We start from the raw sequence: 17,729 nt of genomic DNA on the forward strand, positions 1-17,729 counted from the left end.
GGACAATAGGGGAGGGGCCGGCAACGCCCTGACTCCGGCCGGGCGGTCCGGTTGGCCGGTTCGCCGCCTAAACCGGCCAATCGAGGGATGCCTTGCCGAGGCCCGCCGAGCCTATGGGCGTGTGGGTTCCTGTTCCGCTCGGGCAGTTTGAACGGCCGGTGCGGGTGGCGCCGCAGCCGCAGGTGAGCGGGGAGGGGGGGCCGGGCTGGGGCCGCGGGGCCGCCCTCCCTTCTGCACAGTACCCGCGTCCCTGCACAGCGGGGTCGGTGCCGGCACTGCCGCCGCGCCTTCCTTCTCCACAGAACCCGCATTCTTGCCCGGCGGGGCCAGGGGCGGCACTCCCACCGCCCCTTCCTTCTTCAGCGCCACCGGTATTGCTGCCCGGCGGCTTTACCCGCCGCCCGCGTTCCCACACCGAGCTTCCCGACGGGCCGGCGGGTGCCCCCTGCCCCCGCCGGTTGGGCTGGTGGCCTTAAAGGCCCTGTAAAAGCAAAGCAACGAGAAGGAAGATCTCCTGTTCACAGTCTGATCATGCTCCCCGCCGCCAGACCGCGTCGAGACGCTCGGTGTCCCTGTTGTCCCCGGCTGCCATGGTAGCGGCGGTCGCGGCACTGCGGACGCTGCCGGCGCCGGGGGCAGCTGCGGAGGGGCTCCAGGGAGAAGTTAAAAGCGTGAGCAGCGCTGCTTTGCAGGGGGGTGCAGCTAAAGGGAAAGGATATGTCCTGCATCTACTGGCAGGTGGTATAGTTCTGTCCCTAGTGGTGACCCCCAAGGTTCAATATTGGACTCAGGGTCGTTTAACTTGTTCACCCATGACTTGGATGAAGGGACAGATGCCTCCTCAGTAAGTTCACTGATGGCACAAGGCTGGGAGGAGTGGCTGATACCCCAAAGGGCTGTGCTGCCCTTCAGAAGGACCTCGACAGGATGGAGAGATGGGCAGAGAAGAACTGTCTGAAATTGAACAAGGGCAAGTGCAGGTCTTGCACCTGGGGAGGAATAACCCCCTGCACCAGCACAGGTTGGGGGTCAACCTGCTGGAAAGCAGCTCTGTGGAGAAGGACCTGGAGGTCCTGGTGGACAGCAAGCTGTCCATGAGCCAGCAGTGAGGCCTTCTGGCCAGGAAGGCCAGTGATATCCTGGGGTGCATTAGGAAGAGCACTTCCAGCAGGTCGAGAGAGCCTATCCTGCCCCTCTACTCAGCCCTGGTGAGGCTTCACTTGGAGTGCTGTGTCCAGTTCTGGGCTCCTCAGGGCATGAGACATGGAACTCCTGGTGTGGGTCCAGCAGAGGGCTACAAACATGATGAGGGGAACTGGAGCATCTCACTTGTGAGGAAAGGTTGAGGGAACTGGGCTTGTTCAGCCTTGAGAAGAGAGGACTGAGAGGGAACCTCATCAGTGTCTATAAGCATCTGAAGGGAGGGTGCCAAGAGGATGGATCCAGGCTCTTCTTGGTGGTGCTGAGCAATAGGACAAGGGGTGATGGGCAGAAACTGCTGCATAAGAAGTTCCACTTGAATATGAGGAAGAACTTCTTTACTGTGCAGGTGACCACACACAGGAACAGATGCCCAGAGTGGTTTCGGAGTTTCCCTCACTGGGTATTTTCCAGAACCATCTGGATGTAATCCTGTGCCATGTTCTCTGGGATGATCCTGCTTGAGCAGGGAGGTTGGACCAGATGCCCCACTGTGGTCCCTTCCAACCTTACCTGTTCTGTGATTCTCTTTCCTAGGTGTTGAGTTCTCTGATCTGCATGAAACATTAAATTATTTGGAAGCATCACCTTTAGTTAAAAACAAAGCCAGAATTGCAGAAACCTGAGCACAGCTTAATTAGTTCAAAATTAAGAAGGAGAGCAACCATGGTGAGTCAGACCAAAATCTTTATAGTTGCATCCAGTTTCTTAAAAGTAGCAGTCTTGTGTCTCACCATATAATATTTGCAGCTGAGCAAATCAGCTTGTTGACCCAGAGATGGTGTCTTAATATCCCTTGATCTCTCTTTTAGAAACTTGTCTGGTATTTTGTGGGACTTAGTGCTTGTTCACTGAGATTAAAGCAGACAAGTTATTCTTAGGCCAGCTTGCTGAGCAGGGATCTTCTTCTGGAGCTCTGGCAAAAAAAGAAAGTGTATGCCTAGTGGAAGCAAAGTCAGGTGACATGGGAGGAATACAGAGATGCCGCTCTCCACTGTAGAGAGAAAATTCATGTGGCCAGAGCTCAATTAGAATTGAAGCTGGCCTGTACTGTGGGGGACAAAGAAAAAATAGTTTTTTAAAGTATGTCAGTAATAAAAAGCAGTCCAGAAATAATGTGCACCTGTTACAGGATGAGGATGGTCACATCACAAACAAGGCTATTGACAAGGCAGAGGTGTTTAGTGATTTCTTTGCTTCAGTCTTCAACTCTGATGCAGTCATTAGTCACAGCCAGCATGGGTTCATGAGAGGAAGGTCTTGCTTGGCAAACTTAATTCTCTTTTATGACAAGGTAACCCATATGTTTGTTCAAGGGAAGCCAGTTGATGTAATCTTTTTTGGATTTCAGTAAAGCTTTTGATACTGTCTTTCACAGTATCCTTCTGGACAAAATGTCCAGCACACAGCTGGATAAACATGTGGTGTGGTGGGTCAGCAACTGATGACCTGTCACCAGTGGGGTTCCATGGGGCTCAATCTTAGGCCCTATGCTCTTCAACATCTTCATAAACGATTTGGAGACAGCACTGGAAGGGTCACTAAGTTTGTTGATGATACTAAATTGGGTGGAGCTGTTGATTTTTTCAAAGACAGAGAGGCCATCTGAGACAGGGCAACCCCAGATGTGTGAGCAGACTTGGAAATAAGAGGCTGGAAAGCAACCCCACAGAAAGGGACCTGGGGGTCCTGGTCAATGGCAAGTTGAATATGAGTCAGCAGTGCCCTGGCAGCCAGGAGGGCCAACTGTGTCCTGAGGGGCATCAGGCAAAGCATCATGAGCCAGTCGAGGGAGGGGATTGTCCCACTCCGCTCTGCACTGGGGCGGCCTCACCTTGAATACTGTGTGCAGTTTTGGGCATTGCAGTATAGGAAAGATATTGAGCTACTAAAGAGCATCCAAAGGAGGGCAACAAAGATGGTGAAGGGCCTTGGGAAGGCATATGAGGAGCGGCTGAGGTCACTTGTTCTGTTCAGCCTGGAGAAGAGGAGACTGAGGGGACACCATGTTGCAGTCTACACCTTCCTCATGAGGGAAAGAGGACGGGCAAGGACTGATCTCTCTGGTGACCAGTGACAGGATCCAAAGGAATGGCATGAATCTGTGTCAGGGGAGGTTTAGGTTGGATATCAGGGACAAGTTCATCGCCCATAGAGTGGTTGGGCTCTGGAACAGGCTCCCCAGGGAAGTGGTCACAGCACCAAGCTGTGAAGCTCAAGAAGTATTTGCACAATGTTCCAGGCACATGGTATGACTCTATGTGCAGGGTCAGGACATGGACTTGATCCCTGTGGGTCCTTTCCAGCTCAGGATATGCTATGATTGTAGCATGATGTAGCAATGACATGTCTGTAAACACAGGGTTAAAATAATTGTATTTCTCTTAATTTATCCTAGCAATGCAATCTGTTGTTTTGTACAAATATCTGGAATTTTAGGTTCACTAGGATTTTTACTGAAATGCTGCACTAATCAAAATGCAAACTCTAGACACAAACATTAACAGTAAGACAGGCAAAACATAGAAATGTGAGGAAAGCTCAAACTCTTAAGTATTAAACTGTTAGTGGAATCTAAAGCTGTGTTCAAGTCAGTAAAGGCAGTCAGGTGGAGACCAGATGGACAAACACTGTGGAGGGCTAGTCCATTGTTATAAAGAAGAGGGATGGGAAGAGGAGCCAAACACACTGAGCTTGAGGTGACAGCAGGTGACTTCTTATATCAAACAATGTCAAACAGGTAAGTTTCAGTTAACAGATTTGAAGGGAAGGGTGGTCTGGAGGGGAGAGGTAGCATTGCTTATGATGAAGGAACCTTTTGAGTTTTAAAAGACCATGGAGTAGTTTCAGTGATAAGTAAAGAACTAGATCCACTAGACTGTGTGTCAGGGACATGATCTTAGAAAAACGAAAAACATAAATCAGGAGAGTGGTCTTATGTTATTGCACAAACTTTTCAGAAAAAAACTTTCTCTTCCACTTCTCTGGACTTGTCTATGTTCACATGGAACTCCATTTGCCCCTCCATGTCTCAGAAAAATCAACAGTTTAGTTCTTTTAAAGTGGACTGAGAAGGGAAGGTAATAGTATTTATAATTTCTGACTGCAAATACACATCTAATTCCTGTAAGTGCTAGATACCTGGTCCTTTGTGATCCTCCGTAATGCATACACCCCCCCCTCCACGTTTGGATGCATCTGGGGCTTTTAGAGTAGTCAGGATCCACAATTTGAGAAGCTATCTATGTGGGAAAGCAAGTGAAGTTGCAGCTGATTTTTTAAGATTACTGAAGAAGTATTTTTTGGTATTGAAAGAATTTATCAGCTAAAGGAAGGTAGGGTGCTAGTATAAAGCTATTTTATTAGGTAGAGAGGCCAAAACCAAAGGTACAGATAAGGAATAATTTGTATGTGAGAGAGGAAATTATCAGAGCAGGAGACAATGAAAACAGAAGAGGTGAGGAAGCTAGTATTTCTTCTGTCATCTGCACACCATTCTACAGCAATAAAAAATATATAGTAAACATTCACTAGACTTCCTATTTTGTACTTAAAATACATGCTTGGTATATTAGGACTCAGCAGGAAGTAGGGAGCTATTAATAAATGTCTTTTGAACTTTGTGCAGTAGGAAAGCTCAGCATTTGAAATTGTCTTTATACCATTTTTAAAATGTCCCTTATCAGCACAGAAATAAGCTTGCCATTCTGAAAGGGGTAGATAGCTGTGGCAGAGAGAGCTTTTGTGGTGCAGGAAGAATCAGAGTCTAGAATAGTTCAAAGAGCAAAAAGATAATTAATTTCCATCTGTATTCCTACAGACAGAGCTGTGATGTCAATGTGCGGGGTTTGATATTTTGAGAAAAGATGATAGTGCTGAAGTAAGATATTCCTGTCAATTTAATGACAGTATAACTAGCAATTTAAAAATTGCATTTCTGTCAGAAAATACATCTGTTTGAAAAACAACTGAAAATATTATGATTGACAGTGGTAAAGGTCTCTCTAAAAATAAATTTTCCTTCCAAGTTGTTTGCTACATTGCATGAGCAGTTCCTCTGGTTATTTATGGTGGTGTCCTTACTCTCTTCAGACAGCTCCCTGTTCAGTGTGTCTGATTGTCTTTCATGTGCATCAGGCAACTTCATCACTCTGCTATTCGTTCATTAACAAATTCACCTTGCTTTATACTCAGTTTGCACTCATTCTAATTTCTTTCATCTTCCCCCCCCCATATCCTTTGGAGTCCTTTTCCCCCTTTATCGAGTCTTATCACAAGAACTTCAGTTCTTCACTCAAGGACCTATTCATCTCTATAGTAGATTAAAAGATACATATATCTTTCACAAAGTCTTCAAGTTTTCTTATCAGTCCTACAACATTGCCGACTTCCCAGATGTTCAAAGAACGCCTCACTGTCCTTAGAAATTGCTGGAATGATTACTTGAACCTAAGGCATTACTTGTCCTTCTATATCTGTTCGTCTTCCTGGGCCCGTAAAGCAAGAGGAGTCAGAAAAGTGGGGGGAGACTGATGTTGACCACTCAGCTTCAGGGTACTGAGGAGAGCATTTAGGACGTCATCTCATCTTGGGCTGTGGTTGAGGTTGTTTGGTGTATGGGCACAGTGTAGCTTAGGCATTCCTGTGTAGTAGGAATTTTGTACTGGAACAAACTGATAAGTTTGAAGACAATACAGTGTGAATTAGAATGAGGAATTGACACAGAAGTATATCTGTAACTGCAAGAACTTACATTGCTTTGTGGTCTTTCCTTTTTTTTACTTATGAGTCAATGGAAGTATTTCCATGATTTTGAGTATGCTCTGGATCAGGCACTTTCCTACCTAGCATTATATAATGAGACTAGTCAATCAGTTTAGCCCAAAGAATGTGTCTTGGTGCAGTTTCTACAGCTGAATCTCTGTTTCTGGGGAAAATGTTGGTGAATATATGCTTACATACTGAAACTGAAGAATGAAGTTCAGCTTCTACTGTTTTATAGACTAACTTTGTGCAGAATGTCATCAGATGAGGAGAAAAGCACAAGTCCAGTTTTGCCAAAAGACTCTGTTCCAGACAGTTCTCTTTCTTCAGATCTTCAGGTAGGAAAGAGGCAATATTATTTGATTTACTGTCATGGCATTTTATTTGACAAAGGATAATTATGAGAAAATATAACTAAACATGCATCTTTATGTTTTACATATACAGGAAAACAATTGAAATGTTATTGAAAATAAACAAATTAGGCCTCCAAAAAATCTGATGCTAAAATATCTTCCGTTGGTTTCTCTTTCGTGCGTTTCACAAGGAATTCAATTTATGTGAAAAATCTTATCTAATCTTAAGAGGTTGGTAGCTGCAAGTAAAATAGTACAGTTTTCTTACCTTTTTATTTTCTGGTGTTATTTTATATTTGTGTTAAGTCTTATGAAGAAACCAGAATTTGACACAGTAGGATAGAAAGCCATTATTTTTGAGGGATGAAGCAAAAGTTTTATTTTAGGCTTTTTTCAAGAGGATGCAAAGATACAGGCTAAAGTCTTTGTCCTATTCTTTCGAAAGCAGCAGATTTTCATCCTTTAATAATTGGTTATTCCTATTTAAGTAGTGGGTGATGGTTTTTTGCCTTTGGTAGAATTCAATCTGAAACAGGATAGTTTTGACAAAAACAGGGTTTGCTGTTTGCCCTGTAGAAATGCCTCTTTACATTTGTCCCTTGGCAGAATGGGCATGTACAGCAGAAACACTGTTAAATTAAGGCATTTTCTTCTTTCTTTTTTTCCATGTGGATTGACTTCTACCTTTTAAACTGCCTGTTTAGAGGCAATTCATATACTTCTCTGTTTGTGGTCATGTCTCATGGATAAGTTTTCTTAATCTTTGTTTAGCAATAGTAATACATCTGTGTTTATGGTAAGAAAACCGGATAAAGACATAGTGCTACAAATTTTAAAGGACCAGAATTTTCTGTTATGATCTGGTTGATTATCAAGGGGGTTCTAAGGCCACCTTGTAGAGAATGATAAACTAATATTAATGAATGACTGTTTTGCTAATGAGAACATGTCTAACGTAGAATAGAACAGTTCCAGTTGGAAGTGACCTACAACTATCCTTAGCCCAACTGCCTCTGCATTTTGTGGCTGACCAAAAGTTAAAGCATATTACAAAGGGCACTGTCCAAATGCCCCTTAAACGGTGACGGGCACCTCTCTAGGAAGCCTGTTCCAGTGTTTGACTACCCTCTCAGAGTAAAGAAATGCTTCCTAATGTCCAATCTGATCATCCCCTGTGCAACTTTGAACGATTCCCACACATCCTATCACAGGATCCCAGGCAGAAGAGATGGGCACCTCCTTCCCCACTTGCCCTGCTCAGGAAGCTGTAGAGAACAATGAGGTTGCCCCTCAGCCTTCTTTTCTCCAAGCCCACAGTTCTTATCTGCCTCTTGTAAGAGTTTATTACTGTTGAAAAAGAATATTGGTGTCACAGCTGATCAATAGGAATGCTGACAGGAAACTGTTCTGCTCCCTTTAGATAACTTTGAAAGGTCTATTTTGTTTGGTTTGGTTTGAGTCTTTTTGGTAATGTGTTGCTTTTAAATAGAGACAAGATTATTACTTTTTTGTTATAAAAACAATCCACTGGTTTTAGAGAATTTCCATTTACTTATAATAGGGTTCCACTGACCTTCCGGCCCTAGAACTATAAACCTCTAGTTTTACGCAATAACAGATTTTTTTTGGAGTTGACAAAACAGCTTGAAAGTTTTGTTTAAAGCAGAACCAATCTAGTAAGTAAACAAAAAAGATATATTGTTAATTTTATTAACAATACGATTCTACTGGAAATTTATTGGTCAATATTGCATTCCAGTTGCAGCATCCTTGTTATGGAGAATTTAAGATTGAGGTAATGCACTTAATCACTCAATGTTTCCATACAAATTCTCACTGCAGTCTCCAGGATTATTTTTTTTATGTCTAAGTTTCTGGTTACAGTTGGGACACTTTGTTTTCTTTGATATTTGCCTTTTAACTTCATTCCAACAGTTGTAATACTGTAATTTATAAACATTTATTTCCAGACTTATCACTGGATGCTGTCTGTTGACACTTTCTGTTGGCATGTAAGAGTGTGTATTCCCAAAGAGTGGATTCTTTGGGTTTTAATAACAGTGTTAGAACTTGAAAGAAAATTCCTGCCATAACTCGATATGTATATTTTGAGTGCTAGGAATGCCTATAGCAGGACAGATTGTGTGCTAATGATTAAATTGGGCAACTCCAAAGGAGCCAACAACTTGCGTCTTACCTACTACGTCCCTTGAATTGAATAAGGTAATCATGGAAGTAGCTGGATCAGCTCTGAGAAGTAACTTGTGTAGGACAATTTGGTCCCCTGACCTCTTTGGAGAAGACAGATGAGTGATCTAGTGTCTTCTGCACAATCATTTAATTTAGATTAGCTAAGGTAAAGACTAGTAGGGGCTTTTTTATTCTGCATAAGTTTTGCTGCAGGGAGTTTTTTACAGATCCATATAGTTCCTGGTTGAATAACTAATCTGAAGCTATCTATTTTCTTCTTTTAACATCTGATAAAATCTAAGCTGTATTCATTTAGAAATATATGGCTACAGAAAAATTGCAGCTAAGTTTACCTTTTACATAGAACGTGACACTCTTACTTATCAAAAAAATACGTTATGTATTTGTTTGTAATTATGTAGCTTCGTAGACATTTATTTCAGCTTTTAATTTTAACATCATAGTTTAGAAGATAGGAAATGGACATTTAAATCGAAACTAGAATTCAGATAAAATGTACAAAACCAAGCTTCTTAAATTCTCTAAGTAGTTAAAACCCACAAAAATGTAAGGGTTACACAAAGTTTTAAAATATTATCTTTTTCAGTTGTTGGATTCAAAAACACACTGCATGTAATTTGTTACCTTTCATTGTTTTCACTCTGACTTTCCCCAACTTGAAGAAGAAATTAATTTTTCAATTCACATTTGGTTTCTGAGGTTTGACCTCACTGGGATACTAAACAGAATTAGTATGATAGTACTAAATGAAGAAAAAATAACTGATAGTGGTCTGGTTTGGTATTTTCCAACTGGCATTTTTTTTCCAAATCTTTAATTAGTGGGTTTGATTGGTTTCAGCATGTAACTGCTACTGGAACCTGTTTAATGAATAACTGGGTTGTATGTTTAAGCTATAATACAGTTTAGAGTTTCACAATGAGCACTAAATACTTTCATTCTGAAAATCTGTTTAATTAGGAGATTTTTAAAAAATGTTAATTGGCTTACTTTGGTGCATAGTATAGTATAATGCCACATACCAGTTATATTAGTTTATAACTTCTTAATAGGAAGGTTTCTTTATTAATTATATACACACATTCCCTATACAGTTTTAAAAATGCATAATATAAGGTGAGAATAATTATATCTACTCTGAAAAAAATAGTAGCTAATCAAATTTCTTTCAGTGATTGGATTTACAAGAAATTGTAATGGTACGGAATGTAAAGTGTGACTGTGTTCAGTAGCATCTTTGTCATGGTTATAAAAATACATATTTTTCTTTGCAGCAGTGTAGTGATTAGAATTAATATGGAGTCATTAATAGCTTATATGATTTGGAACTGGATTTTTTTTCTAGTTTTTGTTTGTGTTTAAAATGCCTGTTATAGTATCCAGTTTTGGCATCTGGCAGAGTCTTTCTGTGTAACTATTACAGTGGATCTAGTTGTAACCAGAATGGATGTGAACATTAAACAAGAGGAAGTTAAATTGTTAGAATCATTGTAGGAAAACAGTTCACTTTTCCAACTTTAAGGGAGATTCTCTTAATTTTTCACCTCTCAAAAATTATAGAAAATAATTTCCACTCCTTTCATATAGCTTGGCTTTAGAAATGTAATTGTAGTTTTATAATTATTTGTCATCACTTTGCAACAGGATGAATATGAAGAGCCACATCATGATGCTGTAGTGACACCAAAGTTTGCACAGGATTTATCAAAGTGGACAGAGTCTGCCTCAGAACTGACACCAGCTGACAGACCTGCAAGGGCAAAAAGTTATGCCAGTCAGAGTAAGACTTCAGGTAGTATGCCCAACAGGTAGTATAAGAACAATGATACAATTTTTCTGACTTAGGTTTTTTAATAGCTTCAGTTGGAAAAATATATATATAGCATATATATAGTACATTTGCACTTTTGCAAGTTTGCTTTCCGGCTTAGCTTCTCACGTTTGCAATGGTTTTTTCCCCTTCTTCTATGATGATATTGAGACCAACAGAGTTTCCAAAGCCACGTGATGCCTTCTGAAATTAAATTCTGGTTTTGCAGTATTCGTTGATCTGGCATTTTTACTTTCTCTTCAGGTTTTAAAAACTGAAGTGAATGTTACCATTATGATGGTAGAAGTCTAACTACTGGTAATCTCTATTTCAGGAAATTTAAGTATACATATATACATAGTGTCTTCTCTAAGAGCTTCCAACCAAATAAGGAAAGTAATTGGAATAAACATGTACTATACAATTCAATGTGCAAACGCTTTTAAACTTCGAAACATAAAACCTAATTTCCTGTTCTTGTTACCAGTTTAGTTGATTAAATTTGAAAATTACTAGGACTGGAGCAGTAAATGGTTTGTTGCAGAGATGTGTAACGACTCACACCCAAAAAGTGGAAAAATTCCTTCTCTTCAGGCTTCCAGTACTCAGTATGGATCCTTTAAACTTCTGAGAACATTTTAGAAAATTGCTACACTGAGCTTGGGCCACTAATAGCATGTCATGTGTGAGAATACTCTGTCAGAGCTTATTTACTTAATAAAAGCAGAACAAGTCAGATACTAGAACAACACAGAAAAAATCCAAAGGTAGTACTTGGATAACAGACATCTGGATAAACAACTAATTTCATTACCTCTACTATAACAAGAATACAGTCTAGAGATTTGTTGGAGTAAATGCATGTGGAGATTATTTAATAAAGTATATTTCTATACTTTTCATATCCAAATGGTTCCACGTCCTTGATAACCTTAGCACACTGTAACCAAATGACATCATGCAATGCTGTGGAAGGAATAGAGGTGACAGAAGGAATGCGTTAGAAATAAGAATTAAATTTATATGTGTACAACTACAAAATTATGGCAATGCTGGAAAGCCAATATGAGTTATGTAAAATGATGATATAAGCATGTAACAGATATGGTAAATAAGAAAAATGAAAGATAAATTAGGATAATCTGTACATAGGGAGGATTAAGGGAAGGGGAGTGATGAACTTGCAATGTTATGATCTCAGACTATGGCAGTGGTCAGTCTATTTTAATATCCTGGTTTTATTGGTTACATTTTGTTCTGGTTTTTTTTTTCCTTTGGAAGTGTCTTGCAAACTGTACTGTGTAATTTGGATATCTTTGCAATCTAACCAAATCGTAAAAGTTTAAAAATCAAAACAAGCCTTCATGCGTTTCACATCACAACTGAAGGAAGAACATAGTGACATGCAGGAATGGGAACAAGTGGTGAAGGACAGAACTGGGAATATTTAACAATGGTAACAATTGTCAGATAGTTTATATTGTCAAATGCCAGCCAGATTTTCCGTCACAGAAATTAGATGCATATCAAGTAGTCTGGATCATCTGACTGGCATGTAACGTATTTTGGAGATTTTTTAGAAGCAATGAGTATTCAAATTCCGCAGTTAAGTAAGCAATAGTTCTCTCATTTACAGGAGAAAGAAGGACAAAAATGTAAAGCCCAGTCTTAATATACTGTGTGATGGGGAACAATCTGTTTATGGTCTTCTGTTTATTGATATTGGGTAGGACATTTAGTCTATAGAAACGATGTGCTAGAAAGGACTTCTTCGACGCAAGCTGATTTTAATTTTATGATGTCTGGTTATGTATTAGCTTGACAGAAACATCAAAAAGCAGTTGTAACTATCTCTGCATCGTGATTCTTCCTTATTTCCTTCTTGGGAGCGTGACTGTAGTAGCTGTGTGGCGAGGAGTTACGAGCCAGACAGGTCTTCTGACTTTCTTTGGACAGGAGACCTACCAGCGACAGTAACTATAAAAGAGTATCAACCATCAGGCTCTACCTTGATTAAATTAGAAACATGCATTTCCAGTGTCCACTGAAGATACTACTTTTTGACAAACAGATAAGCTTATCTCTTCAGGCTTGTGCCAAAATATAGTATTCATCCACTGAGAAACCAATTGTACAGACAATATTTGTCTTCAGAAGTGAAGACTAAAATGTTGGAGGTTTCCTCTCTCAGTTTATGAAGAGAACTTTTGAAGTTGTCCTGTTCGTTATTAGTAACAGGAAGCTGCTAATCCCTCTTCTTTCCAAATTTTTTGTATTCAGTTGTCAACACAAATAGCAAATTTTCTGTCAGGAATAACTAAATATAAAACAATATTTTATTTTTTCGGTTTACTTGAATATTTAATATTTACTTGAATATTTACTTGAATATTAAGTTCTTTATTCTTAGTTCAAGCACACGCCTATTAGCTTTTGGGCATGAATTAACCTTTATTGCAGTGGTAGATAGCCACAGCACCTGAAAGTGAAGGCTTGTTGTTTAAGGCATTATATGAATTCAGAGTAGATATTTCCTTTCTCAAATTGTTTAAACTCTAATTAGATAAACAAATTTAAGGCTTTAAGGAAAACAGATGCAGGTAAATATCAACATGGAAGTATAGCCACAGGCTGCTTTGTGAATGCTCCAAGGAACACCACTGACCTCAGGAGTTTACAGTCTCATTAAGGAAAAAGGCAAAAGTTTTTAGATTTTTGACCTGAGATGTTAATAGACCAGAAGCCTTTACTTAGAGTTGTTGGTTTGGCAATGGTATATTTTTAGTTCTTGCTGTGATCGTTCTCTTTAAAATTAAATGACATTAAGACACTGTTTTTAAAGGTAGCAGTACATTTTGCCTAATGTTAAAATAGAATTGTAGCTTTAAATACACTTATATCTTGGAAGTATATATTTGAATTGGGCTGTGTCTCATGTGAGAAAAGGAGCTTTCTGATACCATAAATATTTCTTTTCTTTGCTATCAGTGCCTGACTTCTGACTTCTGTCCAGAATGGGGACCAGGTAGCCTTTCGAAAGTGTCAGTCCTTGTTCTCTTGTTTAATTTTTATCTTAACATCAGTGAAGCAGACTTTTAAGGCCAATATGGAACAACTTATTCTTTCAGAAGCAACTTCTTCGCGAGGGTCCACACATGGTCCAAGAGAAGTCAATGAAACCACAATGACTGAATTAACTTTACAAGATGAAAAGCTCAATCAAATAGAAAATATACTTGATCTCTGGACTGGAAGTCTTAAGGTATTTATTTTTCATGGATATGACAGATGTCAGTGTGTTGTACAATAAGTGAGTGCCCAAAAAGTTGCTGTGTGATTACACTGGAGAATGGTGTTTTTCTTTCTTGTTGATAGTGCATATTGCATGTAAAGACTAGAATATCTTATTTCATAAACTTTGGAATAACTGTCTCTATTAGGGATGTTCAGATATTATTCAATAATTCATTGTGTCTAGTAATATTTATAACTATAAATGTCCTGTGTAATGAAGGTATCACTGTAAATGTTCATTTCTCCTTAATTGCTAAGTGTTTTAAGATTAAAATATTAGGGAGGAGGGAATAGTTTAACTAATCGCATTACTGTTGTCCTTTTAACTTTTCAGACAAACATTATGACAGAATTGAGAAATTGGAAACTTAGTTTGATTCAACATCACAAGCTTCAAATGAAACAAGAAAAAGAGAAACATGCTGCACATGTGAAACAATTGTGCAATGAGATGGAAAACCTGAAGGAGTTACTACATACTTATGAAATTTCTATTGCCAGGAAAGATGAGGTAGTAATTCAGTTTCACATTTTAATAGTTCCTCTTTATTTAAAAATATCCACACTGAATTTTTTGGTCCATCTCTTTGAACAAAATTTTTCTTGAGGCAAGTAATGTGAAGAAGTAAATAATGTATTTAGATTGTGTAGTAGAAAACCAATCCTTGTTGCTAGTAGTGTTCTCCACACTAGCAATGAAAACTTGACACTTTGTGTATGCATGCTTTGCATTGTTTGCTTCTTAAATCTACGGTCTACTCTTGTTCCTTATTTGTTTCATGAAGATCGCACAGGCTTGGATGAGTCTATTAGCTCTTACACTTTAAAAGCCTCTAGTTTTTCAATTATTAGATTGGTTTTCTTGAATTTCAAATGTGTAGCAGTCTCCAAAGTGTTAAAGAGCCTCTGTTTTAGGATTCTTTGGAATTCTACATTCGTACATATTCTTAAGACTGTACATTTGGGGTCTGTGATTTACTCTTTCCTGCTGTCAACAATGTAAACAACTTCCAACTTAACTAGTTTTGTGGAAATGGATATGAAATCTTGGCAGTCTTGCAATCACATAACATAATTGAATCCTCTTATTGCTATCATGATTTTTAACCTAGTACTTGGGAACACTTAATGAAGTTTGGATTTTTAATTCCTATTCACGTTTTTTTCAAAAAACATAGATTGTGGGAGTTAAAATATGGATGAAGATCATATTCTGTGTCCACTTGGAAAACAGTCTAATCTTACAGACCAAGCAAATATAAAGGTTGTAACATTACAAGAACAGGATTAGTGTAATACAATTTAACTACTGCATATGTGCATACTTATTTCAGCATATAGCATTCAAACTTCTAATTCTATTGGATATCATTGTAAGTCACTCATATTTAATGTGCCATAATTCTGAAAGCTGTATCTCTTTTCTGCTACCAAAGAAATTTTTCTTCAGCCATTTTTATAGTTCTGTTTCTAAAAAAATTGATATGAATAGAAAATTACTACTGCTATCACCTGAATGGAAGGTGAAAGTGCTTCCATGCTTCCATGTATCACACTATGGCTATCAAAACTGCTGTATTATGACATGGACTTAACCCAAAATCATAAGCCTCACAAATTGAGTATTGTAGATTCTTGTTTTCACATTGTAAATCTCACAAATGCTTTTATGGGCAAAAACATAGTAATTAACGAAAATGGATTTAGGCTAAGACTTCTAGTGTATATCAGCATGCATGCAGCATTGAAAGTTGATGTTTTATGTTAGTATATGACACTTTCAACAGAATTAATTAATTGAATATATTAATTTAATTTGCTTTCTATTTTCTTATTGATTTGTTGCAAGTTTACTTCTAATTTTAGATAATTTCAATGTTACTTATGTAGCTGAGACTGTTCAGTTATTCTGACACTAAGAAGTTAGGTATATTTAAGGAGAGAAAAGTAGCTTATACAGGATTAACATAGAGTATTATGAAAAACTCATTCTTAAAAGTTATCTTTAAATTATTTCAAATGTATCAAATTGACCTTTATTTGTTTTTACTTTCACATTTTGAACTCCTTAAAGAAACTAAGTTTTTACTGGGTAATATTTCATGAAACATTCTGAAGATGGATTGAAACAGTTTGTATGAATTTCTGTCCTGAAACAAAATAGTTCTTAGCAACCACTTAGCTTGTTTATTTTGGTCATACAGTTGAATAAGCTTTCTGCAAATAAGTTGTTTCTTTACACTTCAGTTAAGTAATCACTGAAGCAAACTTCTAATATAAATGTTTCTGATTTATCAAAATTGTCTTTGAAATAAAAGATGCTTCTGACATTATGCTACAGTAACATTTAATTATTAGAAAGTAGCTCAGAAACCTACAGATGTAGGAGGAAATAACAATTCAATTGAACTTTTCCTGAAACTACACAATGAAGGTGCTGCACTCTGAGTGTTGAAGCCATTGGAATTTTACTACTGATTTTTGTTTCCTACTTTAATACATTAAGGGGAAAATTCATAGAAAGCATCTGTTAAAAGCAAGTGCTTTAAGTGAAAAATAACTGAGGCATAAAGTACATTGTATTTGACCTTACAGAGATCATAGCTGTGTTGAAATAGTGTTAACAAATATTTTTGCAGGTAATTACTAACTTGACCCAAGCAATAGAAAAGGAAAAGGAAAGAGTAGAGTTGATGAGAAAGTTTACGCTGTGGCGGATTCAGCATGTTAAAGCCAGTCAAGAGGTATGTGCACAAAATAAAAATGCAATGAAAAGGAAATCTCTGAACACAAAAGCATCAGAGTTGCTGCAGTTCCTGTTACAGTTTGAAGAAATGATGGTGTTTCTATTTTGATGTGTTTAACATTGACAAATAACAGTTTGAAAACCTCAATTCTAAAAAGAATGCTGCTGTCAAAATACTCTCTGGAATGGGAAAAAAGTCAAGCCATTGTCTGTTGAGTACTTTGAAACAGAGTAGAATAATAGAATTGTTTTAAAGAAATTTTTAAACAGTCCTGAAGTCTGAATTCATTTAAACGATATGTATTTCATGCTAGTCATCTGCAATCTTTGAGACTGCAGGTTTTATATGGTTTCTGCAGTGAATCCAAATGTGCCACATACCCACTAAATAGCTTCACACATGCGTGTTTGCACCATATAGGTGAGGTTATTGCTTGTCATTAAACCAGAGTAAAAACACTGTTTTCTGTCACTTAGGAGTTAACAAATAGAGTTTCTCATAGCGGGGACCATAACGCTCCATGACATGTGCAGGAAGAAACATGGAGCTTGCTGATGCTGTTTGTATACCGCTTTGCTGCAGGACCTGTTACTCAGCTGAGGTGCTCCTGCTGTGGCCTACATAATAAATTGTAAAACAGTCATCCGCATTTAAATACTTAAATTTTTAGCCAACCTCAACTTCCACACCATGTGGTTATATTTATTTCCTAAGGAATATGCAAATAGAATAGCAGACAAACAATTTCGGACAACTTTGATGAAGAAAGTGTGGGCAGCGTGGCGCTCTCTTAGTGAAGAAAAATGGAAAGATAAAGTAGCAAGAGCCTGTCAGCTGAGGGCAGAAGATGTCTGTGTTCAGCTCACCAATGATTATGAAGCCAAAATTGCAGAGGTAAATTCAAATGTCTTTTTTTTTTTCATTCTTTGCTCTTTTGCTGCCAATTCCCATCCCTCCAAAGTATCTCCTCAGCAAATCCGAAAAACGTGAGGATTTTCCAGCAGAACAGAGCTCCTTGCTATACAAGAAGATCTGAGTGGATATAAGATCTGTTATGTTTTTAGATGTGACTTTTTTTCCTGCATCTGCTATAAAATGTTGCTGATCTGCATGCACAAATGAAATAAATTGGACTTTCCTGAAATGAGATGAATCTCTGTTTGCCCACCAATAGGAATGCTGTTTGTTTTCTAACAGCGTCCTGTTAATATTGGCTACGCATTAGGAGGTTTTAATGAAGAAGACCATTATTATTCTGAATGATCATGATGAGTACAGTATTTTTTCTGTAATAGCTGTTCTGTTAAAAGCTGAAATTTGCCTTTAATATGCCAATTAAGTTTGTTA

The 17,729-nt window shown here is 38.3% G+C and overlaps 1 protein-coding gene across 7 annotated transcripts in view; it reads left to right on the plus strand.

Moving 5' to 3' along the window:
* Window positions 1-17,729, plus strand: part of POC5 (POC5 centriolar protein) — a 27,666-nt gene continuing 9,937 nt past the window's right edge. For 2 of the 7 annotated variants that reach the window (XM_032675897.1, XM_032675896.1), the window contains exons 1-7: window positions 1-182; window positions 6,203-6,302; window positions 10,176-10,323; window positions 13,425-13,603; window positions 13,970-14,146; window positions 16,275-16,379; window positions 17,097-17,276. In XM_032675897.1, the coding sequence (XP_032531788.1) occupies window positions 88-182; window positions 6,203-6,302; window positions 10,176-10,323; window positions 13,425-13,603; window positions 13,970-14,146; window positions 16,275-16,379; window positions 17,097-17,276 (984 nt within the window). In that variant the 5' untranslated portion in view covers window positions 1-87. Of the gene's footprint in view, window positions 183-1,737; window positions 1,870-6,202; window positions 6,303-10,175; window positions 10,324-13,424; window positions 13,604-13,969; window positions 14,147-16,274; window positions 16,380-17,096; window positions 17,277-17,729 lie in introns of all 7 variants that reach the window. The other 5 variants (XM_032675899.1, XM_032675895.1, XM_032675898.1 and 2 more) reach the window with 5 other exon arrangements.

The sequence above is a fragment of the Chiroxiphia lanceolata genome, chromosome Z (genome assembly GCF_009829145.1).
Source record: "Chiroxiphia lanceolata isolate bChiLan1 chromosome Z, bChiLan1.pri, whole genome shotgun sequence".
NCBI lineage: Eukaryota > Metazoa > Chordata > Aves > Passeriformes > Pipridae > Chiroxiphia > Chiroxiphia lanceolata.